General features: G+C 43.6%; 1 protein-coding gene across 1 annotated transcript in view; it reads left to right on the top strand.

The window, feature by feature from the left end:
- The window catches only part of ANKFN1 (ankyrin repeat and fibronectin type III domain containing 1), a 1,012,473-nt gene that overhangs the window by 704,611 nt on the left and 280,972 nt on the right, over positions 1 to 26,890 (top strand). Inside the window, exon 11 of the mRNA XM_069202026.1 lies at positions 2,770 to 2,985. Within this exon, the coding sequence (XP_069058127.1) occupies positions 2,770 to 2,985 (216 nt within the window). The remainder of the gene's footprint in view (positions 1 to 2,769; positions 2,986 to 26,890) is intronic.

Raw genomic sequence — 26,890 nt, 5'->3', positions numbered from 1 at the left:
CCACCTTGGCTGGGTGACACACTCTAGATGCACAATGCCGAGAGATGCATCCCCAACCTTGACCTCACACCGCCTTGGCTAGGCGACACATCCTAGTTGCAGGATTCTGCAACTCTTCACAACCAGAATTCAAGGTACTCTTGTTCAGGAAGCCTAACTGTGCCCCTGTAGCTAGCCTGTGCTCCAACGCAGTCTATGTGAACTTGTGACTTTGCTTTAGTTTAGCACAACCAGATATCCACAGTTGGTGCTTTGTGCTTTTTAGCACTGTTTTCACTTACATCTTTAACATTTCATATCTCTGTTCTATTGATTGGATTTCTGTCTTTTTAGCCTTAAATTTATTAAATTTATCTCTATTTTTCTAAATAGGAATATCACTCAACAGCTTCCTAGACACCTTTGGTATGAATGCTTATATTTTCTTACTGTAAAACGAAAATGCTCCTGTTCCCCTGATGAAACCCTATACAACAATACATGTACTGCAGCAACAAGTCATGGTAGTCAATATATGCTTCCTAGCATCCAAAACCCAATTCATTAATTATTTTATTTCCTCAGCTTTTTGTCTGGATAAGTCTTATGAGGATTGTAATGGACTAGGGTTTTATACTAACACTTATTAGAGATAGCACCTAGGATTGTCAGAGGAAAGCTAGTTCCCCACAATGAATTTCATTGTACCTTGCAAGATAGGGCTATCAAAGGGAAAACTGTTTAATTAAAAGATGTTCTTTAGGAAGGTAAGTCTTGGTTGGTCACATGACTTTCCATAACCTAAGATGTACCCTGTGAGCTGCTTGAACTGGGAAAGAATCCTACTTTTATAACCATAGTTTTCGGGCGTTCAACCAATGCTGAAACTTCACATGCTGTTTCGGACAGAGACAGACTTTGAAGCCAGCACCTCAAACCTTGTAGAAAGTGCGAGGAGGTATGCACTGTGCAATGGGTGAAACCACTTGCAAAGCCACGTAATGTGTGAAAAAGCCAAGCGAGAGCAAGAAGGCTCACACAGAGGCATTTACCAGCTACTGAAAAGGGAAGTGCTTGATAGGTTGTTTCATTGTTAGAGATGTCTCTCTCTTATTCTTCATCTGATATGTTAGTTAATATGCTTGATTTCATCTTTAGCCTTTCTGTTATAATAAATGCATGCTAAATACGTCATCTTCTGTTTTGTCATGGTATATTGTGTTGAGTCACAGATGCAAAGTTGCATCTTTGTCCCAGGAGCTCAGGCTAAGGTCTTTTAGACCCTACCTGTTGCTACTGATTTGGGTCATTTCATAGTAAGAGCAACATTCAGATGGGATATTGTTGTCCTCTCGTCCGACCCTTCTTTGGCAAGACTTCTCTTAATTAGCACCTCATTATTTAAGCTGATGACCTAGAAACAAAAAAGACACAGAGAACCTGAGCAAGTTTGTTTCTTTCCACTTGCATTTGATTAGTATGTCTACATACATATAGTATTCGTTGTTCATATCATGCAATTCATTCATCGAGCTTGGGATATTTTGTTTTAGCGTTTTCCTCCTTTGATGCTAAATCTCTTGTTAAATATGTACCTTTTGTAATCAATATGACCTTGGCTTCCCTGATGAAAAGCTGCTTTTCTAGTATTTTTTTAATTCCTTAGTTCTTTAGACAACTTCTCGTTGTACTTTCTGTGAAGAACATTGTATAAACATTTATATTGAAATGAGAAACTAATATGTCATTGTAAGTTTTATAATTTGTGTAGATGGAAATATTGCGCCATGTTTGACTATTTATTGATTTACACATATAGTTTTAGAAAATATAATTATAACTTTGTTTAACATTGTGCTTTGAAAGAAGAGTGCATTAAAGCTTGCTTAGAAAAAATCAGTTCCAAATAAGGTATTATACCCTTTCGCTAAGTGGGCATGTTGGCATCTAGACAGAACAGCTCCTGATATCAAAATACCTAGAAGCTTCTAGATTGTTTTGGGTCTGACCAGGCCTGACCCTGCTTAGTGCTTCCAAGACTGGTGCATTCAGGAGGACTCAGTGGGGAACGGAACTCCTGTTTCATGGAATTCCATGGAGTTTTATTCCACCCAGGGCTAGTCCTGTGCCCTTTGCTGCCAGATGGAGGAAACTGATGTATATGTTGTATTCTTCTGTCCAATCTTTTACGGTTTCAGTAGGAAGTGGATCCTTCCTATGTGTCGCATCTTGGGCCGTACAGATTTTTAAGCTTCATTTACAATTCTAAGAAGTGATTCTAGGCAATCTATTGTATTTGATGTTTCACAGTTTCTATTGTTCATGTGGAGGCTCAGGCAGAAAAGGGTGCCATGCTGAAGTGTTTGTGTCCTTTTATTCCCTCCCATTTCTAGCTCTAGCCCCGTGCCTGTGCCTTTATTACTATTTTACTTTAGTCCTTGATCTTTAGCTTTTAGATTGTATCTGAATGAATTGTATTGTATGAATTGTTCAAGTGCACAGTATTTTATTGCTTTTATGTACTTTTGTAAATTGCAATATTTTTATGAGCTTTATGGCTGCATAGGCAAAGAAAGATTTGATTGAGGTTGATTGACATTTTCAATACTTAATCCAAATCATTCTAACTCATATACCTTTTGTGATAAGTGTCTATTATGTTTCCGTGCACATGACACCGAGAATATAATTCTGACGTCTTAACTCAGCAAACTAATCTAATGATACATAAACTGCCAAAGTCATCCTTTTCTCTGGTCCTTACATGAGTCTTGGTCTGTTCCTTTCCAGAATCTACTTGGCACCCACAACCTAGGTAGAGTTTATTATGAACCAATCAAGGACAGACATGGCAATGTCCTCATAGTTGCAATCAGGGAAGTAGAAACTCTTTACTCGTTCTTCAATGGCAAGTGGATGCAAATTTCAAAGCTGCAGAGCCAAAGGAAATCCTTATCGACTCCAGAGGAGCCAACCGCACTCGACATCTTACTCATCACTATCCAGGTACAGCCACTTCAACTATTTGATTGAGATTATTGGTTTTGTTTACTTGTTGAGTCCTAACCGTTTTTTTCATTGACCAGTATATTTTCAGGTAGTAATGTCAATGTTTAAGCAGAAGGTAGTTTAGAAAATGAATTGAATTGAAGCCTTTTCTATGAGAGCAGAGAAAATGAATGCTACCCAGCTGTGAGATATGAAAATATGTCTCAACAAGATCTGCAAGGGAATGTTCCAGCTCAAAGTTACTGGAGGGAAAACATGGTCATTCATTGAAAGGAAGGCAGACCTGTGTTCAATCATCAGGGCTGACCTTTTTTATTCTAGAGCTAACAAACAGAAATTGAATTGCAAGCCTCATCCTCCTGCAAAAGGTAATGCCACACCCCTCCCTTTACTCTTCAAAATCTGCATGATCTCCATAGTGCAACTATTTGATCTATTTCAGGTAAAGTCTGCCATATACTTATACTACCCAGATTCAAATAGTCTGTTGTGCAGGCAGGGGTGACTCCTCCATAAGGGCAGAGGAGCATCGCCCCCTGACCTGCTGCAAACCTTTCCCCCCAAAACGATAATAAACTATGTTTTTTATCATTTTGGGGGAAAAGGCGTGGGGCCACAGGGGTGATGAGCAAAGAGGGTGAGTACTAAGCACTCCCCCTCACTGCACATGTATGTTTGGCCGGCCATCTTGGGCAGAAGGGTCTCTCCAGCCCAGAGAGAGCCTGCACAGGATCCCAGTCTTCCTGAGCACAGAGCAGCATCAGGATTGGGCGCATGGCAGGCTGGGAGCCTGTGCCTGCAGTGCCAGCGTGATGGAGGAGCAGAGGAGCGGCGGGGGAACGGAGGTAAGTGTTTTTTATAATATATTTTTTTAATGCAAAGTGCCCCCGTGCTCCGTCCCGCCCCCTCTGCGACCCACCGTGTGCAGGAACATGTGGCATTAACAGAGTCTCTAAATGAAATGAACCACTTGGTGAAAGAGAGATTTCTCTGTTGTAATAGAGCAAAACAGGAAGTAAGATTTGTGATGGAGGTCAGCTAGGTCCACCCCCTTTTGATTGACCCACTAGTCTGCAGTGATGCTGGAATGATTTTCAAATTGGGGGTGCTGCCATTACCATTATATTTCTGAAGTAATGGGATTGTGACCATTTAAAGTGTCACTCAAAAAAACAATTATAGCAAATGTGCCACGCCCATTCAGCAGGGGAGTGGTAACAGGGTAGGGTGTAGTAGGTGGTGCATTTCGGACACATTTTCAGTTGAAATAGTCAATAAATTTGCATAGATATGTAGTTTTACTGGTAAAAATATAGCACACAAACAATAATGTGTGAAAATCCGGTTTCAGCAAATATTTATCATTTGGGCATCACCAGGTCAAGTGTCTTGATTTCTTTGGATCCTATAAAACAATCTTTCTTTTAAACTTCAGAATAAAAACGATCTACTTAATTCATTCTATCCTAATTGCTAGTATAATTTATAGTTAATTTACAGGTATTAATATTGTTTTGTACTACAAAAAACTGACAGCCTTTTCTTTCGCTCCCTGTAGCGTGCCACTTTAACAAATCCTGTCACTTTACAGTCAGAGAAAAACAAGTACACACCAGTTTCCAAATAAGCAGCAATTTGTCAGAATACATAACCTGACATTGGACCTTAGTCATTGAATTTACAGCAAATGTGACAAGATAAACACAACACTTAAGGCCATGTTTATAGTTCATTCACCTTATGAACTCCTGCACCCCTTTTTAACAGTGGTTATGTTAGTGTGGACCAACCATCTGACAGCAGACAATAGTTCAGAAAACCTGGGGATCGTTTAAATTCAGACCTCAAAATCATCCCTCAAATTCATGCAGTAATCAAGAGAATACATTTCCATTTGTTCCTCTAGAAAATCGTCCCGCTGCTGAAAATGAATTATCAAATAGAACTAGAGCTCTGGAACAGTTGCACTACTGTAAACTATCCCACTCCAACCATTCAACATGGCAAAGTGTGGAAAACAAGCAGCCAACATGTTATTTAACATATGAAGGCAAGATCATGTTAAGCCAGCCTTGAAAGTACTCCATTATCCTCCAGTGGAATTCCTAAACATGCACAAAGCACAATGGGGTAAAAATCATAGCTAGCCCAAAAAGTGGTTCATTATTGAACCCCTAACAAAGCTACATTCTTTCAGATAATCCAACAGTTCTCCTTCAAAAAACTAATATATAGAGTGAGATTATAAGGAATCTAGTGCAAGAAACCCTGCAGTCTTTCACCGCTCAGCACCGAGCTGAATATAACAATCCTCATTTCAGGAAACATCTGAAAATTGAACTTTTTAAGGAGTCTTTCAACTTGAATCATTAATATCTAGGAAGGCTCCTGAAGAGTGCTATATTTAAGACCTTCTCTTATACCTGTTTGGACTTTAACCTTGTGTCAGGGGACGTGGACGGAGATGCTAATAAATAGCCTGCCACCTCCCTACAGTTATGTCCTGAAATTGTCACAACATAAACAGCAAAGCTAGGAATTGGGAAAAAAAGGCAACAGATTACATAAAACCCCAGTTCTGTTTCTCCTATCATCTACAAGAGCAACAGATTATGATTCTGTCTTTCTTCAGTATCAGTAAATTTTCTGGCGACCCTCACCAATTTTAAGCATTCCTTTCACAATGACAGTGCTATTTTTTGACTTTCACCCTGATTAATTTGCATCAGATTTGACAAAGGTAGCCCCTATCCTTTAAATTGTAAGCATGGATGCTTTCTTAGGTTACACCTCATTTGCTAAACGAGAGCCCATAGAGTTCTAATGTTGATGTTTTCATTTCTCAGTTTAAAGCCATATTTGAAAAACTTCAAATATAATAGATTATTCATGCAGGATTACTCACCTTTAGGTGAGGAAACCAAAAGTTAGTTATGTAAATCAATGTATTCTAATAGCTTTACAACAAAGCAGAGTAGTCTGTTGACACCGTGGCAGGAGCTTTTTTTTTTATCAATGCTTGCAGAGGAGGAGAAATATGCACATGTATTGATTCACTGAGTTAGCAGTGAAGGTCATCACTTTAAGCAATCATATCATACAAATCACAACCCAGCAAAAAAATTGAATAGCAGAAAGAAAAAACAAATCAACAGTGTATGGCCATAGCAGCAGAGAAATACGTTTCTATGGAAGAAGCCATGAAAATCGATATCATTAAGAGATCACCCTCTAGGGAAAAAATGGAAATTATGATTATGTATTTTTCTGTATTGTAACAAAGGTGCAAGCTTTTTTTTTATTTTGCCCATTTTTTATTTGTTGAAACACAACATGCTTGACTTTAACAGACACAAAGGTTGAGCCAAAAGTTTCTGTCAAGCCTTAAACATGATAAGGCACATTTTCATTTGTCTATAGTCCTAGCCACCTGGAATGGGCCATGGCATATAGTAGCTTTACCAGATTCTGGAGCATCAGGATGCTTCATGGATACACATTTTCAAAGAAAATATCAAATTGACATTCTACGAAGGTTTGCTCCTGAGGCCATCAAAAGGGACTGATAGAACCCCTTTAGTTCTGGAGATATGTGTTGAACCTCTAAACCCTTAGTAATGGCAACTACGATATGTCAAGTGGAGGTGATCACATTTGATATCACTGATTGCTTTTTTACGAACCACATGGTTAAGAAAACATGACCCAATGGTTTGTATCTCTCAATAAATATTACTACAGAGGGATTATGGAATGATGAGTGCATGTAGGAGGACTACACATATATGTTGATGTCTTTCGCAAAATGGAAGTACAACCATTACTTTATCATGGGCTCTTTGATTGTGTTATTGAATTGATACGTAGACCCAGCATTCCACATGGTTAAATTCACTCACAAAGAGGATGAAATACTGAAACAATATTTCAGGAAACATCTTGAAAAAGGATTCATAAGCCTCTCCACATCCCAGTAGGGGGACCAATTGTGTTCATTCCAAACCCTAAACAGGTTTACTACTATGTATTAACTATCCTTGAAAGCAAGGAATATATTAATTCCCTCTTATGACAGAAACTGTAGATTATAATTTGCTATTGTAGTAGCAGCATTAACAAGCCAGCAGGGTCGACCCGGATAGCTAGCTTTCAGCCCAAGGCAAGCTGCAACTGAATAAAGAATACTGATAAATGGATACTGGGGAGTGACCAAAAGAGAACACACCTATAAACTGAAAATAGAGTCGAAAAGGGGTGCAAAACTGGTGAAATGCAAGTGTGGTGTGGGATAAGGATGTCAGGTGCAAATTAGAATCATAGCCACATTCTAAAGACAGCCAGGGCACATTGCCAGGTACATTTTTTCTTTTTTCACTGTTCTTAAGCTACTCCTGCCAGTCCTGTCTCGGAAGACACAGATGTGGTGTTGCTCTTTCCTATAAGGGTGGATATATTTCTATTCTCAATTTCTACAATGCAGTCTCCGTCACTCAGTGAGTATAGCTTATTTATGCTAATATGTATCTGCCAATCACTTTGCTCTGGTTCGACATTTGATTTTTGACACCTTCTTAACATAATGTTGCTTATCTTCCTTGTCTGTTTGATCCTGTCCTAAACCTTGCAGATCCCAAAGTGACATGTTAGCACTATACTAATATCTATTATGAATAAATAAATAAATCACTGCCATTCAGAACTATTTTTCACTTTCACAGTTGTGACATTTCAGAATGGAGGGATTTGAAAAATGTTATTGTCTAGTCAATGACACTGTTTAAAACATAACAAGATAAAATGACAAGGTTAGATAATGTAATTCTGCTAAATTAAAATAATATGCATTGATCCATGCACTGTTTCTGTGTCAAAAGATATCAATGCAAAAAATGTCAAGCAAATTATTCAGGAAATTATTGTCTTCAGTCTACCCCCTAAACAAGAATAACCCCTCTTGGGACTCAGACAGGTTTAGCTAGGAACTCACCACCCTGCTCAACACCTCAATCACCAATGCAACATTTCCTGATGTCTGGAAACATGAGAAAATGAGACCACTACTTATAAAACCCTCCCCTGATCGCAGCCAACTCGAAACCAACCGGTCTGAAAAAGACTATCAACAGGCAAAACAGCTGCTGCAGAAATAGTTACTCGAACCCTCCCAGGCCAGTTTTCACAGCAATCATAGCACCAAGAACAACCTGATTGCAGCCACTGATGACATCTGAATCCTCCTCGACCAGGGAGAAACTGCAGCTCTGATCCTCTTCGACTTCTCAGCAGCCTTCGACACAGTATACCACCACATGCTGATCTAAGGACTCCACCACAATGGAATTGAAGGGGACACACTCAGATGAATCACTTCCTTCCTCATTGGAAGGACACAAAGGGTCCACATATCTATGTTCAGCTCTGAACTCAAGTATATCGTCTCTGGGATCCCCCAGAGCTCATTCCTCAGCCTTGCTCTATTCAATGTCTATGTGACCCAACTGGCCAACATCATCAGAGCACACTGTTGCAACATAATATCTTATGCAGATGACACCTAACTCATCCTCTCCCTCACCAATGGCCCTACGACCACTAGGACCAACTATCAGAGATGCATGACAAGTGTTGCCAAATAGATGAAGAAAACTTTCTTTTAACCTGCCTAAAGCCTCTAAAAGCATATTTGCCTGAGCTTTTCACTGCTACCCAGGAGCTGAATGGCTCCTTGTTTGAGTGTGAAGTGTCTCCCAAAGGTGAGAAAAAGGTATGGTTGAGGGAAAGTATCCTGTTCCTCTTCTATTCAGCTAGTACTAATCTTATTGGGACAGGAGCTGCCCCCATTACCAGTTGTGAGTGGTCATATGGGAGGTTTGCTAATTTCCCTGGCCACATCACTAGGGCATCACAGGAAATCTGCACGAAGGAAGAAAGGTTGTGCAGTCTTGGTTTTAGGCATAGAGGGGCACTGTGGGATTATTTGAAGTAGAGCTTCCCCCATTACCAGTTTTGAGTGGTCATATGGGAGGGTTTGCTAATTTCCCTGGCCACATCACTAGGGCATCACAGGGAATCTGCAAGATGGAAGAAAGGTTGTGCAGTCTTGGTTTTAGGCATAGAGAGGCACTGTGGGATTATTTGCAGTAGAGCACTCAGGAACTGCTGAAAAAGTGGATATGGTTACCCCTGGGAGCTTTATTCCCTAATGGTCATGAAGGGGTCAGGAGTCATCCCAAACCACTGGCTTGGACCAGATATAAATGTGGTACCTATGGACACTCTCTCCACAACACTACTGGACCCGTGGAAAGTGAAAGGACTGTACCTTGTGACCGGAGAGGAGAACCTGCTTCCATTTGTTTCCAGAACTGTGACGTGGACTTTAAGGGTCAGTTGGCTGACCTCTTGTTAAACTACAGGGACACAAAGGGGCAGATTTATGGAAAGTGGTGCTGCACCAGGTGCAGTGCCACTTTCCCTGCACCCATTAGCACCCCCTACAACCACCATGTGTGTTCTGTGTTTATAATACGGCGCACCATGGCCCAGGGTAGTGGGCAATAGCATCATTTTTCATTACGCTATTGGCGTACTCTGCAGGAGTAGCACCAAAACATTGGTGCTACTCCTGTATAGTACATTGGGGCCAATTCTAAATAATAGAAGCCCCCTTTTAACTCCTGCTTTAAGCAGGCTTTAAAAGTGCAGTAAAAAATGTCACAAGGAAATCTCATAGATGTCCCTGCACCATTGTTTTCGGCCCCCCTAACGGGGAACACCCCCTTTGCATTACATTATGCCTGTTACAGGCATAATGTAATGCAAAGGGTTACAGATTGCTGCAATGCATGCATTGCAACACTCTGTACATATGGTGCTGGATTTCGGTCTCATTGGGCCACATTAACGTCAAATATAGTGACTCTAATGTGTTGCAAGGAAGCGCTAGGGGATTATAAATATATCCCAAAAGCTGTAAGAGGCCAACCTTCCTGGATCATGCTGGTGGCTTCTTTGGTGTGAGTCCTGACCTCCAAGTACTCTTCCTGAGGTCCTGGAATCATTGACTGATGGCTGAGTCTACTGATGCAGAACCGTAAATACTGTGCTTGGAGAACTGACAGAACATCAATTATCTACTTGTCAAGCTGATCTGCCAAGGGGCATCAACAGTGGGCCTGACTTCACCAAGGATATGCAGCAGCAAATGCGATTCAGTGGTCTAAACCCTCTCTGGCTACAACCTGCAGCCTTTGTGTTTGAAGGAACCCAACTTCCAGAAAAGTGACTAAGTCCAAAGTTCAAAATCTTCACAAGACATGTTGAGCAGGAAATGTTTCTGCCTTTGACAACAGCTTCATCGTCTTCATCCTTCAGTGCCCCAACTTGGGATTCAGCATGCTACCTTACTCTTCTGAGGACACTACTTTCTCAGGAATTTTCAAAGTCAGAAGGTAACTGTTTTACAGGTACCACACTGGTCCTTGTATCTGACTTGTGCTTCTTTGCAGTCAGCCTTAAATGTTACCTTTGTCCCAGCCTAGCGTGACAAGTTGCCCACTCATGTCACTTTGAGCATTTTGGTGCTATTTGTATTTAAAACTTTCAAAATTCATGTCACGGGTCCCTATTATTGGCTTTTTGGCATTTTAATGTCATTTTTCCATTATAATAGTCTCTATTTTTATAAACTGTTGTGGAATTTTTATTTTGTTATTGTTTATTGTGGTCTGTTTTCATCATTTTAACTCTTTTGAAACTTCTAAATGCTTTACGAGTTTTCATAAGTTAAGCTCGGACCATAGTTACCAGGGGTTGAGCTCACATTTATCTTACTGACACTTTTCCTTAACCTAGCAAGAACAGTGTCATTATTACTTGTGGTTGTTAGACTTTTCATCCTCGGCCTGGTCTCCCTTAACTTTTTGCCTCTGTTTCCCAGGTTGTTGATATGTGCTGGACTCTGTTTTTGCTATTTTTGTTACTCTGGGCACTTTACCACTGCTAACCAGTGCTAAAGTGAAAGTGCTCCTACATAAAATGTGTATGTAATTGGTTTATCCATAACTGGCATATTTGATTTACTAGTAAGTCCCTAGTAAAGTGCACTAGAGGTGCCCAGGGCCTGTGAACCAAATGCTACTAGTGGGCCTGCATCACTGGTTGTGCCACCCACATTAGTAGCTCTGTAAACATGGCTCAGACCTGCCAAAGCAATGTCTGTGTGTGCCATTTTAAGCTGTAAATTCGAGTTGGCAAGTGTACCCACTTGCCAGGCATACATTTTCCCTTTTCTTACATGTAAGACACCCCTAAGGTAGGCTCTAGGTAGCCCCAAGGGCAGGGTGCAGTGTATGGTTAAGGTAGGACGTATAGTAATGTGTTTTAGATGTCCTGACAGTGAAATCATGCTAAATTAGTTTTGCACTGTTGCAAAGCCTGTCCCTCTCATAGGTTAACATGGGGGCTACCTTTAAATATGATTAAAGTGTAGATTCCCTTTGGGAACGGATAGACATGTGGAGTTTGGGGTCTCTCAGCTCACAATTTAAAGATACATCTTTTATTAAAGTTGATTGTAAGATTATGCGTTTGAAAATGCCACTTTTAGAAACTGAGCATGTTCTTGCTTAAACCATTTCTGTGACTCTGCCTGTTTGTGGATTCCCTGTCTGGGTCAGTTTGACATTTGGGCTGGTTGCACCTCTCACTAGACTGTGACAAAAAGGGAGCTGGGTTGTAGTTTGCATTTCCTGATGAGCCATCTGTGCTAGGAGGGAGGGGAGGAGTGGTCACTCACACCTGAAAGGACTGTGCCTGCCCTCACACAATGCAGTCTCCAACCCCCTGGCGAGTGTCTGGGGCCTGGCCTGGTCAAGGCAGGATTTCACAAACAAGAGAGACTTTTCTTTGAAGTAGGCCTACTTCAAAGGGCAAAATGGGTAAACGAAGGGCATCCAAAACCACAGAATTTAGAGCACTTCTGGAAACCAAGAGGAACCTCTGCCTGGAGAAGAGCTGGAGAGCAGAGGAAGAAGAGCTGCCCTGCCTGTGACTGTGCTTTGTGGAGCTATCCTGCAGTTGCTGATTCTGCCTGAGATAGAGGACAAAGACTGGACTTTGTGTTTCATTCCTTCTTGTGAAGAACTCTCCAAGGGCTTGATTTAGAGGTTGCCTCCTGTTGTTTGAAGTCTCAGGGACAGCAAAGACTTCTCTCTTCCAGCACCTGGAGCCTCTGCTCAGAACCCTACTCTGCGAAGTGGTGCCCATCCAGTTCCTGGGACCCTGAAAGGAGAAGCTGGCAGCCCAAGAGTGAGAAATCCACGCACCGACTGCCGTGCGGGGAAAAGATCGAATCGACTCCGATCTGCTGCTGAAAAATGTACGCACCGCCGTCTTCGCGGCTGGAAATCGATGCTCGCCTGCAATGCGACTGGAAGATCGACACCCGTGGCTGGAGAAACGATGCGCAGCATTGCTGACGGAGGCTGTTGAGATCCCAACCCGCATTGCGTGGTTTTCAGATCGTGCGGCTGAATTTCTGACGCAAACACCGCTGGGCATGTAAAAACGATGCAAGGTCTGCCTAGACCTGAGAGTGCTGACCGGATCGATGCCTCACTCTCCTGCAGAGAGAAGAAATTACACACACCTGCTCGACTGAAGGAGAAATTACGCTAGGTCTCACTCGTGAGTGATGGCGACACATCGCAAGCCCTCTTTGACGCACACTCGCCCGTGCAGGGTTATTTTTGATGCACCCAGGTACATTTTCACGCTAACAGCATTAGTGTTGTGTTTAATACTACATGAAGACTCTTTTTGATTTTTAATTGATAATTTGACTTGTGTAATGTGGATTTTTGTCGCTTTGGTCTTGTTTTGTTTAGATAAATATTTTCTCTTTTTCTAAACCTGTGTTGTGTCATTTTGTAGTGTTTTCATTTAATTACTGTGTGTGTCATTACAAATACTTTACACCTAGCACTCTGAAGTTAAGCCCACTGCTAGTGCCTGTAGGAAAGTCCTCCTTTTTGCCCTGGTCAACCCCACACTTTTTGACAGGTACTGGTGGTTACTGACTTTTGGCTGTGCCCTGTGTACTGCTTACCAGTCCCAGGGCCAGTGCTCTGTGTAAAGTGGATATGGAAATTAGGCTAATAATAATTGGCTAAGTTTACCTACCTATAAGTCCCTAGTATATGGTAGGGCATGTAGGTTTAGGGACCACGGCATAGGTAGTGCACCCATAGGTGCACAGCTGAGGTGCCCAGTGTCATTTTAAAGGCAGGCCTGCCTTGCTGGCTGCTTTTAAGTTAAAGTTATATGCAAATTCGACTTTGGAATTAAAAGTAGTTCCAAAGTCTTAAACTACCTTATTTTTACATATAAATCACCCCTAAGGTGGGCCCCATGTGCCCCTAGGGCTGGGTGCAATGTAACTATAAGCAGGGACATTATAAAAATAGTTTTATAAGCCCTGGTGAGGTAAAAACAGCCAAATTCATTATTCTCTCATTGTAGTGAATGGCCTCCATAGGCTAGAATGGGGAGACTTTATTTTAATTGTAAAAGTCCCCTTAAGTAATGGATACCAAGAGTTTGGTATCAAATTAATTGCTATAATAAATCCCACAACTTCCAGTTGTTGGATTTAATATAACATGTTTAGGTAAAGAGTTTTAAACTTTCCCTGAAAGTTGCCAATTTCAGCCCTGCATTGTTTTTGCTGCTGTGCTCTGATTGGCCAGCCTCTGGCAGCCTGACCAGGCTGCCTTGATAAGGTGTGAAGTGGCCTGGCTTCACACAAAGAGATGTGCCTATGGGAGTGAATGTCCCCTCAGCAGATGGTGAGGCAGGAAGGGGGAGGGCTGCCAATCTGGTCTTCAAAGGCAGAGAAGGACATTTGGAGCAACCCAGCAACACCCCCACATCCTGCAACCCCAGACAACTAGGTGTCCCCTTGATTAGATTAGGAGAGGGCAGGAGAGGGGTGTGTTTATGATTTTTAGCTACACCAGTGGGTGGGCTCAGCCAGATGTAACCTCCAAAATCAGATTCAGCCATGATTGATTTTTGAAGAATGTTGCCTCCTGGGATTGATTTTTGCCACACTTCCCAGGAAGTGGTCATCACAGGGGGAAGGACCCTGCACCTGATTGGAGAATCAGGACCCCCTGTTTTTCACCCAGAGCAAGGATAAAACTGGCAGACCTGCACCCACACCTCAGATCTCCATCAGATTCCAATAAGGAAGAACCAAAGGAGAAGAAGGACTGCCCTGCTGGACCCATGGCCTGCACCTGGAACCAGCACTCAGAAGGACTGCACCAGCTGCACACTTGAGCTTCACCACAAAAAGGACTTTGCCTGGCTTCAACAGGTTCAAGGAGGGACTCCCTTTTTGCTACAGGTGAAAAATTGCTAAACAGAGTCCCTTGCACCAACTCCTGAAGAAATCAACCGGCTGACCACTGCCCAGTGGCCAAAAAGGAGTTCGCAGCAGGTGCATTCTGGGAGTTGTAGTCCACCCCCCCAAGGATCATCTCAGAACTTCTGGACCCTTGGGGTGAGCTGTGGACCCCAAAGGTCATTAAAAGAACATCTGGGAGAAGCCCCAGAAGTTTGGAGAACTTTTGAAAAAAAGCTCCATAGAGGGACCGACCTGCCATGGCAACTCTAGCTGGCTTGCCTCAACTGTGACCCAGCCTGATTTGCTGGTTCGTCCTGGTGAAGAAAATCTCTGAAAAATAGACTAAGTCCGAAGGTAAAAAGTTGACCGGGACCTCCCAGCCAGCGTATCCGAGGAGGGCTCCAAGGACGTCGGATCAAGATCCAGGTTTACCCCGGTCTAAGGATTTTCACCTCAAAAAAACGACTATGGGCCAGATGCAGGAAACAAATAGCGAGTCGCAAACGGCAAAAATTGCCGTTTGCGACTCGCTATTCGCGTTTCCCAATGCAGAAATGCATATTGCGAGTCGGTACCGACTCGCAATATGCATTTCAGAATCGCAAATAGGAAGGGGTGTTCCCTTCCTATTTGCGATTCTGAGTGGTATGCAATACTATTTGCGACCGCATATGCGGTCGCAAATGGTGTCGCAGTTACCATCCACTTCAAGTGGATGGTAACCCACTCGCAAATTGGAAGGGGTCCCCATGGGACCCCTTCCACTTTGTGAATGGACCCACAAATATTTTTTCAGGGAAGGTAGTGGCCAGGGACCACTACCTGCCCTGAAAAAAAAACGAAACTAAAGGTTTTGGATTTTTTTTTAAGTGCAGCTCTTTTTCCTTTAAGGAAAACGGGCCACACTTAAAAAAAAAAAAACGGCTTTATTTAAAGCAGTCACGAACATGGAGGTCTGCTGACGACAACAGGCCTCTATGTTTGCGAGTGCCTAGACTCGCTATGGGGCCGCAATTTGCGACCCACCTCATGAATATTAATGAGGTGGGTCATTGCGACCCCATAGCGAGTCGCAGACGGTGTCTGAGACACCGTACTGCATACCAATTTGCGAGTTGCAAATTGCGAGTCGCATGGACTCGCAATTTGCAACTCGCAATTTTTTTTTTTGCTACATCTGGCCCTATGTCCGAAGGTAAAAATCTCCACCAAGTGCTCCTGCGATGCATATCCGGAGAGGAGTTCCAGGAGGTCGGATCGTCCTGCTGAAGAAAATCTTCAGAAAAGAGACTAAATCCGAAGGTAAACTTTTGACCGAGGCCTCCCGCGAGCTGTAGCCGAGCAGGGCTCCATCGCGGTCGGCCTTAAACTTTGACTTTGCCCCGGCCGAGGTGCAACCAGATGACCCAATGAAACTTTTTGTTTCTAGGCGCTAAAAAACAATAATTCTTTAAAAATGTATATCTCTGGTTCCCCTAATCCGATTTTTTTTGTTTTTGTGTCATTTTAAAGATAAAAATATAATCTATTTTTATAAATTGGTTTTGGATTTTTAAACTGTCTCCTGTGGTTTATTTATTTTCTGTTTTGTGATATTTTAATGCTTTACACTCTGTCTCCTAAGTTAAGCCTTGTCGCTCATTGCCAAGCTACCCAGGGTTGAGCTGGGTTTAATTTACTGAGACCTAACTGGACCTAAGTGGAGGTTAGTGGCCTATTGCTAAGTGTAGGTACCTACCTGCCCTTACCAATAACCCATTTTCCAACATTTTTGGTGAGCATTGGTGGGATCCTGTACTTGTGTTCAGTATCACGTTACAGTTTTAAGTAAAACAAATTAAAAATCATTTAAATTGTCCTAGTGCAAAAATTGTTTTTAATTTTTTATTTGGATTAATTTCAATTATTGAATTTTTGTGATTTGTCTAAATTCCTGTTTCCAATTTTTGCAAAACGTTTTTGTTGACACAAAACTAGGGAACCATGGAGCTTGATCTGGCTAGCCTACCCACACTTACAGTAGTCCAGCTTAGGGGGTTGTGTACTGAAAAAGGGTTGTCTGCAACCACTGACCTCAGGAAGCATGTCCTCATCAAATCCCTGACAGCATGGGCTGAGGCCCAAGAGGTAGACTCAGAGGAAGCTCCAGAGGAGGAAGGAGTAGGGGAGGATGCTAGCTCCAGCCACTCAGGGGAGGGAGGGCATCTGAGCCTAAGTAAGGAGGAGAAAGACCAGTCCTCCTTACACACAGTCACTAGGGTCATACCCAAAGCTAGTTGGGGGAAGGGGGTCCCTTCAGGAGGAGAGAACCTGTCCCTCAGGAAAAGAGAGCTGGAGGCCCAGCTAGCATTTATAGATTTGGAAGCCAAGAAGCTGGCCCTAGAAGAGAAAAAGTGGGCAAGGGAAGAGAAAAGAGATGGTGGCAGCGACAGAGAAGCTGAGGTGTCCATGGGTGGGGTTTTTTGCCCCAGATTACCCAAGGGGGTGGTTCCTGCCTATGTAGAGGGGGATGACATAGATAAGTGGCTGGGGGCCTTTGAGAGGGCCCTCCAGATGAGGAGAGTCAAGCCTCAGTACTGGGGTTCACTTCTTTGGGAGTTGGTCCCCATCTCTGGGAGGGATAGGCTCCTAACCTTGAGGGGGAGGAGGCAGATTCATATCCCAGTATGAAGAGATGCTTCACTAAAAAGTTTGGTCTGTCCCCAGAGCAGTATAGGCTCAAGTTTAGGGACACCCAAAAGACAAGCACCCAGTCCTGGGTGGACTTTGTGGACATCTCAGTAAAAGCACTAGAGGGCTGGATACAGGGCGACAAGGTAAGTACCTTTGAGGGGCTGTACAATTTGATTATGAGGGAGCACCTTCTAACCAATTGTGTCCAAGAGGAGCTCCGCCAGTAGCTAGTTGACTCAAAGTTGACCAACCCCAGAGAGCTGGGGGAGGCAGCAGATGACTGGTTAAGAACTAGGGTTAACCAGAAACCCCCAGGGGGTGATCACAAAAAGGGAGGACATGGTTCTTCTCAGGGGAAGAACCAAGGGAAAGATGATAAAAAGCCCAAGGAGTCCTCACAAGAGTCCCCAAAAACTTCTGAGGGTGGAGGAGCCCCGAGCCATTCCACTTCTAAGGGGAAAGGGTATCAGGGGAAGAATTATGATCCTGTTAAAGCAGGAAAGTTTTGGGAGATTGCTAAGGCCGGCAAGTGTTTTGAGTGTCATCAACCTGGACACAAAAGAGGAGATGCTATCTGCTCCAAGAAGCCCCCCACTGGTGGACAATCCCAGGGGATTGCTAGTGTAGGGTTGGGGGTGGAAGTTGGCCCAGGTCTGGGATCAGGGTACACAGAGGTCACCTTAGTTTCCGTGGGTGGGGTGGACATTGCAACTATGGCCAACTTACCTCCCAGCAAGGAGAGGTTATAGGCAGAGGCCTAAAGTCAATGGGACTAAGGTGGAAGCTCTGAAAGATACAGGAGCCAGTGTGACCATGGTCAAAGAGAAGCTGGTTTCTCCAGCACAGGTCTTACCTGGTGTCTTCCACCAAGTAACATATGCAGATAGCAGAACCCAACTCCATCCCATGGCCATGGTGAGCCTGGAATGGGGAGGTGTGACTGGCCCTAAGAAGGTAGCTGTAGCTCCTGCCCTCCCAGTAGAGTGTCTGCTGGGAAATGATCTTGAAGCATCTCAATGATCAGAGGTAGAGAGAAGGGTCCTGAATGGGTGTGTGCTGTGACCAGGTCACAGGCAGCACAACAGGGAAGTGTTGGACACTTGGACCCTGGAACAATGGGCCAGGCCTCCAAGAAGAAGAGAAAGGGCACTGAGTCTAGTGTGCCAGCCCCTACAAGTACAGAGGGTCAGGAGGAATCCAAACCTGGGGGAGGATCTGACCTCTGAGGGAGGGCCACTTCCACTGCAAGCTCTGACTGACTTGGCAGAACTGCAAGGGGCAGGTGGGCCCACCAGAGAAGAGTTTTGTCAGGGACAAAGAGAGTGTCCCACTCTTGAGGGCCTGAGGCAGACTGCTGCCAGGCAAGAACAAGGGGATACCAGTGGGACCCACAAGGTTTACTGGGAGGATGGAGTTCTCTACACCGAGGGAAGGGACCCCAAACCAGGGGCAACCAGGAGAGTAGTGGTCCCCCAGAAGTATAGAGAATTCCTCCTTACTTTAAGCCATGATATTCCCTTAGCTGGACATTTGGGACTGACCAAGACCTGGAACAGGCTGGTCAACCATTTTTATTGGCCCCAAATGTCAGAAAAAGTCAAGGAGTTTTGCAGCTCCTGTGTCACCTGCCAAGCCAGTGGCAAGGCAGGGGGCAAGCCAAAGGCTCCCTTGATACCACTGCCAGTGGTTGGGACTCCCTTTGAGAGGGTGGGGATTGAAATTGTTCCCCTAGACCCACCAACTGACTCAGGTAACAGGTACATTTTGGTGGTTGTGGACCATGCCACCAGGTACCCTGAGGCAATACCCCTCTGGACAGTCACTGCTCCCACAGTGGCTAGGGCCCTACTTGGTGTGTTCACCAGAGTGGGGTTCCCAAAGGAGGTGGTCTCAGATAGGGGCACAAATTTTATGTCTGCCTATCTGAACGCCAGGTGGGATGAGTGTGGTGTTACTTATAATTTCACCACCCCCTATCATCCACAGACCAATGGTCTGTTGGAAAGCTTTAATAAGACCCTGAAGGGCATGATCATGGGTTTGTCTGACAAACGCAGGAGGAGATGGGATGTTCTCCTCCCATGCCTGCTGTTTGCCTACAGAGAGGTGCCACAGAAGGGGGTTGGATTCAGCCCGTTTGAGTTACTGTTTGGGCACCCTGTAAGAGGCCCATTGTGCTTGGTGAGAGAGTCTTGGGAGAAGCCTCTCAGAGAGTCCAAGGAGAATGTGCTAGATTATGTGCTGGACCTGCGGTCACGCATGGCTGAGTACATGAAGAAGGCAAGCAGAAACCTGGAGGCCAGCCAAGAGCTCATGAAACTCTGGCATGATCAGAAGGCTGCCATGTCTGAGTATCACCCAGGACAGCTGGTGTGGGTTCTGGAGCCCATGGCTCCTAGGGCACTTCAGGGCAAATGGACTGGGCCCTATCCAATTGTGGAGAAGAAGGGTGAGGTCACCTACTTGGTGGACCTTGGCACTCCCAAAAATCCTCATAGGATCCTGCATGTTAACAGGTTGAAACCCCACCAGGAGAGGGCAGACATGACCATGCTGATGGTCACTGATTAAGGGAAGGAGGAGGAGAGTTAACCTCTGCCAGACCTCCTGTCCTCAAATGAGTAAGATGGGTCATTGGAGGGAGTGGTACTCTCTCCCAAGTTGACCGACCAGCAACAGAAAGACTGCAGACAAGTTTTGGAGCAGTTTGCTAGTCTGTTCTCCCTGACCCCTGGACTCACCAATTGGTGTGTCCATGTCAGAGTCACCAGATCCTCGGGGTCTGTGCATGTTCCCAACACGTCCACCACTGAACTGCTCCAAGACTTTGATAGATAAATCACAGAGACTGAGAGAGTTCAAGAGGGGAAGAGGGGATTAGGAAGGGAACAGCTGGGAAGGAGACCTGTAGTAAGAAAGAGGTTAGAACACACAATATGAAAATTATATCTCCTGAAATCAATACTAGACTATGATTCTAAGCCTAGTCACTCTGAAAACATGAACAATCTAAGAGTTAAGTTTAAAATGACTAAGTTTCAAGATAGCCGGATACCTGTCGGGGAATCAAGATGAATTAAATGAAAACTTTCTTATTCAAGTACTTTCCTTTACATGAGAAACAGAAAAAACATTCTGACTAAATTTTAAACCAGTCATATAACTCCTGTTTTGAGAATGCATAATGCATACTAGGACCATACAATATTGCATCTAGAAACTCTGGCCTTCTGTGTACTCTTAAAATGTTTCAACACAAATTGTGCATATAGCAGATATATATATATATATATATATATATATATATATATATATATATATATATATATATATATATATATATATAGTAAACACCACAAAAAGATTGTGCACCACGAATAACACATTATGGATTCAGGAAATAAATCACATAACTTGTCAACTCGAATATTACATAATAAATATCTTAGAATAGTAGCATACAATAAACAACATGAATTAAACTAGAGGAGAGAATTGTGTGTCTTGCCAATTCGAGTGTTACCATGTAAAATACCAAGAAATGGTAGCACGCAATGAATATCAAAGTCAAATCATCATTAATCGAATCGAGCGTCTTGCCGATTCGTAAAACATGATGTAAATGTCAAGGAATAACAGCTCACAATAAATAACAAGATCAAAGTACAATGAAATGAATTGCGCTTCTTTTGACGATTCTTAAGCCATCATGTAAAATGTCAAGAAATGGTAGCGCGCAATGAACAACAAAGTTAAATGCTCATGAAATGAGTTGTGCGTCTTGCCAATTCGTAAAACATCATGTAAATGTCAAGAAATAGTAGCGCGCAATGGACAACAATGTTTAAACACCATAAAACGAATTGCGCGTCTTGCCGATTCTTAAGCCACCATGTGAATGTCAAGAAATGGTAGCGCACAATGAATAACAAAGTCAAACCTTTATGAAATAAATCGCGCATCTTGCCTATTTGTAAACTACCATATAAATGTCAAGAAATTGTAGCGCACAAGTAATTTGTTACTCATTTAAGAATTTAAACCAAGAATATGAAAATTCTAAATAACAGTGTCGGAACAGTCCAACCACCATCTTACCGCCTGGAACAATGATCACCAATGAAGGATTAGGGCAGAAGACTGGAAGATCCAAATAGGCCGCCGGGACAGGAGCTCAGGAAGAAGCTGCTGCTCTTCACCGGGACCTCTGAATAGTGAGCACTGGGAGTTGGGCTGGCTCTCTTTTATAGAGTCTTAGCCCAGCCCAGAACCACACCCAGGCATGTTGCAGGGAAAGTCTCTGGAAGGCCCTGGAAAGGGGCCACACCCTAACACACTCTGAAAACCTGCAACAATACATTGCAAAGGAACAGTATTTGTAAGCATATTAAAAATAAGTTTTCAGGATTGAACTCTGCAATGCAAAAGGTTAACCCACAACACATCAGCACAATGCATAAATTACTTTGTTTTGAGAATGCTGGGTTTTTGCATTTTTGTTGCCAATAGAGCGCGTACTGCTCTGGTGTTGACAGTCCATGACATTGACACTGGTGACAGCTTACCTGTCAAAAACAAGCTGTACAGGCTGTCTGACCAGGTCAAGGCCAACATCAAAACGGAAGTGGCTAAGATGTTGGAGCTCAAGGTAATTGAGCCCTCTGACAGTCCTTGCTCCAGTCCAGTGGTACTCGTGCCCAAACCTAATCCCCAAGGTGGGAAGAAGGAATTGAGATTCTGTGTGGACTACAGTGGTCTAAATGCAGTCACTAGGACTAATGTTAACCCCATACCTAGAGCTGATGAGCTCATTGATAGGTTGGGGGCTGCCAAATTCCTGAGTACATTTGATCTGACCTCAGGATACTGGCAGATTGCCTTAAGTCCAGGAGCTAAGGAGAGGTCAGCATTTTCCACACCAGAGGGCCACTTTCAGTTCAAGGTGATGCCCTTTGGCCTGAAAAATGCTCCTGCCACCTTTCAACGGTTGGTGAATAGAGTCCTGTCTGGGTCGGAATCTTTCAGTGCAGCTTATCTGGATGATATAGCTGTATTTAGTTCCACCTGGGAGGACCACCTGGTCCACCCGAAGGAAGTGCTTCAGGCCCTGCTTCAAGCAGGCCTGACTATCAAGGCAAGCAAGTGCCAGATAGGGCAAAACTCAGTTTTGTACCTGGGCCACCTTGTTGGTGGAGGCCATGTACAACCTCTCCAGCCCCAAATCAGACTATCCTGGATTGGGGGGCTACTAAAACCCAGACTCAGGTCAGGGCCTTTCTCCGCCTGACTGGGTACTACAGGAGGTTTGTTCAGGATTATGGGACCATAGTGGCCCCTCTGACTGAGCTTACCTCCAAGAAACAACCCAAGAAGGTCATTTGGACCCCAGAGTGTCTGAAGGCTTTTGACACCCTAAAATGGGCTATGTGTTCAGCACCAGTGTTACTGGCCCCTGACTATAGCAAGGAGTTTTTTGTTGCAAACAGATGCTTCAGAGGAAGTGATTGGGGCAGTGTTAGCACAAGTTAATGAGGAGGGCCAAGATCAACCAGTTGCCTTCATCAGCAGGCGACTACTCCCCAGAGAGAAAAGATGGAGTGCCATTGAGAGGGAGGCATTTGCTGTGTTCTGGTCCCTGAAGACGTTGAGGCCATACCTGTTTGGCACTCACTTCCGTGTACAAACTGACCACAGACCTCTCATATGGTTGATGCAAATGAGGGGGGAGAACCCAAAACTGTCAAGGTGGCCCATTTCCCTACAGGGGATGGACTTCACAGTGGAGCACAGACCTGGGACTGCCCATGCCAATGCAGATGGCCTTCCCAGGTTTTTCCACTTAGCTGATGAGGACTACCAGGGTTCAGGTTAGTACCCATCACCTTTCATCTGGGGGGGGAGGCAGTGTAGGAAAGTCCTCCTTTTTGCCCTGGTCACCCCCACACTTTTTGGACAGGTACTGGTGGTTACTGACTCTTGGCTGTGCCCTGGGTACTGCTTACCAGTCCCAAGGCCAGTGCTCTGTGTAAAGTGGATATGCAAATTAGGCTAATTATAATTGGCTAAGTTAACCTACCTATAAGTCCCTAGTATATGGTAGAGCATGTCGGTTTAGGGATCACAGCATAGGTAGTGCACCCATAGGTGGACAGCTGAGGTGCCCAGTGTCATTTTAAAGGCAGGCCTGCCTTGCTGGCTGCTTTTAAGTTAAAGTTATATGCAAATTCGACTTTGGAATTAAAAGTAGTTCCAAAGTCTTAAACTACATTATTTTTACATATAAGTCACCCCCAAGGTGTGCCCTGTGTGCCCCTAGGGATGGGTGCCATGTAACTATAAGCAGGGTCCTTATCAAAATAGTTTTATAAGCCCTGGTGAGGTAAAAGCAGCCAAATTCATTTTTCCCTCATTTTAGTGAATGGCCTCCATAGGCTAGAATGGGGAGACTTTATTTTAATTTTAAATGTACCCTTAAGTAATGGATACAAAGAGTTTGGTATCAAATTAATTGTTATAATAAATCCCACAACTTCCAGTTGTTGGATGTGATATAACTTGTTCAGGTAAAGAGTTTTAAACTTTACCTGAACAGTTGCCAGTTTCAGCCCTGCATTGTTTTTGCTGCTGTGCTCTGATTGGCCAGCCTCTGGCAGCCTGGCCAGGCTACCTTGATGAGGTGTGTAGTGGCCTGGCTTCACACAAAGAGATGTGCCTGTGGGAGGGAATTTTACCCTCAGCAGATGGTGAGGCAGGAAGGGAGAGGGCTGCCAAACTGGTCTTCAAAGGCAGAGAAGGACATTTGGAGCAACCCAGCAACACCCCCACATCCTGTAAACCCAGACAACTAACTACGTGTCCCCTTGATTAGATTAGGAGAGGGCAGGAGAGGAGTGTGTTTATGATTTTCAGCAACCCCTTATCCGATTTTATTCATTTTTGTGTCATTTTAAAGATAAAAATGTAATCTATTTTTATGAATTGGTTTTGGATTTTTAAACTGTTTCCTGTGTTTTATTTAATTACTGTTTTGTGATATTTGAATGCTTTACATTCTGTCTCCTAAGTTAAGCCTTGTTACTCATTGCCAAGCTACTAAGAGTTGAGCTGGGTTTAATTTACTGAGACTTAACTGGACCTAAGTGGAGGTTAGTGGCCTATTGATAAGTGTAGGTACCTACCTGCCCTTACCAATAATCCATTTTTCAACAGTGCCAAGCTACCAAGGGGGTGGGTGGGGGTTAGCTGAAAGTGATTCTCTTTTACCCTGACTAGAGTGAGGGTCCTTGCTTGGACAGGGGGTAACCTGACTGCCAACCAATGACCCCATTTCTAACAATGGTGTACTAACATCCATGTTAATCAATAATTCATTTTCTCACAATATGTGTATTTTTCATTCAAAATCAAAAAAAGAGTTTGAAAAAAATAAGGTTCATTTCTGCCATAAATTAATATTCTGACAGATTTGTCAACAGGCTTAGAAGCTACAGCAGTCAGGCTATACATGTAGGCCTGAAGTACAGTTTTCACTTTTCTGCCTAGGGATGGCTCAATAGATGCTGTTGTCCACAGGTGACGTTTACATTCCTATACAGTGCACCATTTACTATAGCCTTACTCAAAGTTAAATACACAGTTTGGGGATTATCTATTTTTGCCATTTTGCAGGGGTCATAGCACATATGCTAGGGAGTGGACAGCAGTGCCCTAGAGTGCAGACTTCACAAACATGCAATACCAGTCAGCAAACCTTGGGGTGATCATGAAAAAAGAGGGATTTTCTTACATTTATCTACACCATGTAAGATACTAGTCTAGCATTACCTGCTAATCATCCTTATGCTTCATTTTATTGTTTCTGTTTGACATATGCTTTCACCTACAATATGCATACCCATGCTTGAAAATGTCAATGTTTCCATAATACCCACCTATGTACCCTGTCTCACCTTTGGCATTTTCAAATTGATTGTCATGTTCATCCACCAAAGTGCTATCCACACACTGCATTTATCATCATCTTTGACCTGTTGGTTGGATATCCTTATTTCCTCATACTTACCCGGGGCCTAATATTTAACTGCAAGCTGCATATACACTTCCCTAAATATGAACAATATTGTGATAAGAATTCCATAATTAAAACTTTGGTTAATCAGCCATAATATGTGCACAGTTACTGCAAGCTATACAATGGCTAAATTTCAGATGTAAGTATTCTGGAGATTTGTTTCCACTTACGTCTAAAGGAAACTATAATATGTTCAATCATATCATATCAGCACAACGTCTTCATAAGAAAAAGGGAAGGCTATTCATGTAAATAAAATGCCAGGTAAACTTTCAATGAACCTAAACTATTTGATCTAATTTCATGTTGTTCACGTTTTAAAAGTAAGATATTTTCTCATTTACATCTAAACAGATACAATTCCTCAAAAGGCATGTTTTGTGCAGAAGCTACAGCTTCACCGAGCAGCAATTGGCTGTGTTATATATAGCTCACATTTGGTAGATATAAGCTCTGCTTTTACAATAAGTGGATAATTACATTTATGAAAATCAAGGGAAATATTGTCTTTTTTATTTTCTGCATTTATTTGATGAGATTTATGAGTTAAGAAATTTCTCATCTTTAAATTTGCCTCCATGAACAAATGACCTTATGCATTTTCAGATCTGTGGCTTGCAGAAAATTGCCCTGCTGCACACTTGATTATATCTGAAGCACTGACACCAGCTTCCCAAGTTCTAATGCATTTGGTACAATGGGTTCCATGAAGATCCTGTCCAACATCAAAAACCTCATATCCTGGTGAATAGTAGATATGGCATTTACTGCCTTTGACGTCATTGTGCTCCTAAGCACATCTGCAGTACCTCAAGAAGCGAGGCCAGAAACAGAATCACTGGTGTGGCAGATTTTGATCTTCCAGCTGACAAAAAAATTAAAAAAAGTGGACAGGAGGTGACTTGCATTGTGTGGCAGCAGGTGCTCCCCAGAGGGAAGACTTGCCAGTATTCACTGAGACTGGATTTGCTGGAATGTGGAAGCACCTCAAGGCTTTACACCCAAACCCTGTACTGCATGCAGAGGTCCAAAGAAACAAACGGTCCAAAGACAACCAACTGCCCCAGCGGAAGTGATGAAACAAGAAGTGGAAAATAATTAAGATAGCATGCAGCATTTCAGAATATATTTCAGACACTGTTGTGAAGCTGTAGCCTATGGCGAAGTAAAAAGAAGAGTATATTCAAAAGCAGCGGAACATCTCTTTCAAAATAGTACAAAGACGTGTGTAAATATTTAAAGAAGTAAGAAAAAACGTTAAAAAAGGTTCATCCCAATGGGCCGACAAGCCACACTTTATCTAACATATATAAAACAGAGGGGGTGATTCTAACTCTGGCGGGCGGCGGAGCCCGCCCGCCAGAGTTCCCCCCTCCAGAATACCGCACCGCGGTCAGAAGACCGCTGCGGTTATTCTGGGTTTCCCACTGGGCTGGCGGGCGACCGCCAAAAGGCCGCCCGCCAGCCCAGTGGGAAACACCCTTCCCACGAGGAAGCCGGCTCCGAATGGAGCCGGCGGAGTGGGAAGGTGCGACGGGTGCAGTTGCACCCGTCGCGAATTTCAGTGTCTGTAAAGCAGACACTGAAATTCTTTGTGGGGCCCTCTTACGGGGGCCCCTGCAGTGCCCATGCCATTGGCATGGGCACTGCAGGGGCCCCCAGGGGCCCCACGACACCCCATACCGCCATCCAGGATGGCGGTATGGGGTGTCTGAATCCCCATGGCGGCGCAGCCATCTGGGCAGCGG

The sequence above is a fragment of the Pleurodeles waltl genome, chromosome 7, assembly GCF_031143425.1.
Source record: "Pleurodeles waltl isolate 20211129_DDA chromosome 7, aPleWal1.hap1.20221129, whole genome shotgun sequence".
NCBI classification, from domain to species: Eukaryota; Metazoa; Chordata; class Amphibia; order Caudata; family Salamandridae; genus Pleurodeles; species Pleurodeles waltl.
This window is presented reverse-complemented; position numbering and strand designations above follow the sequence as displayed.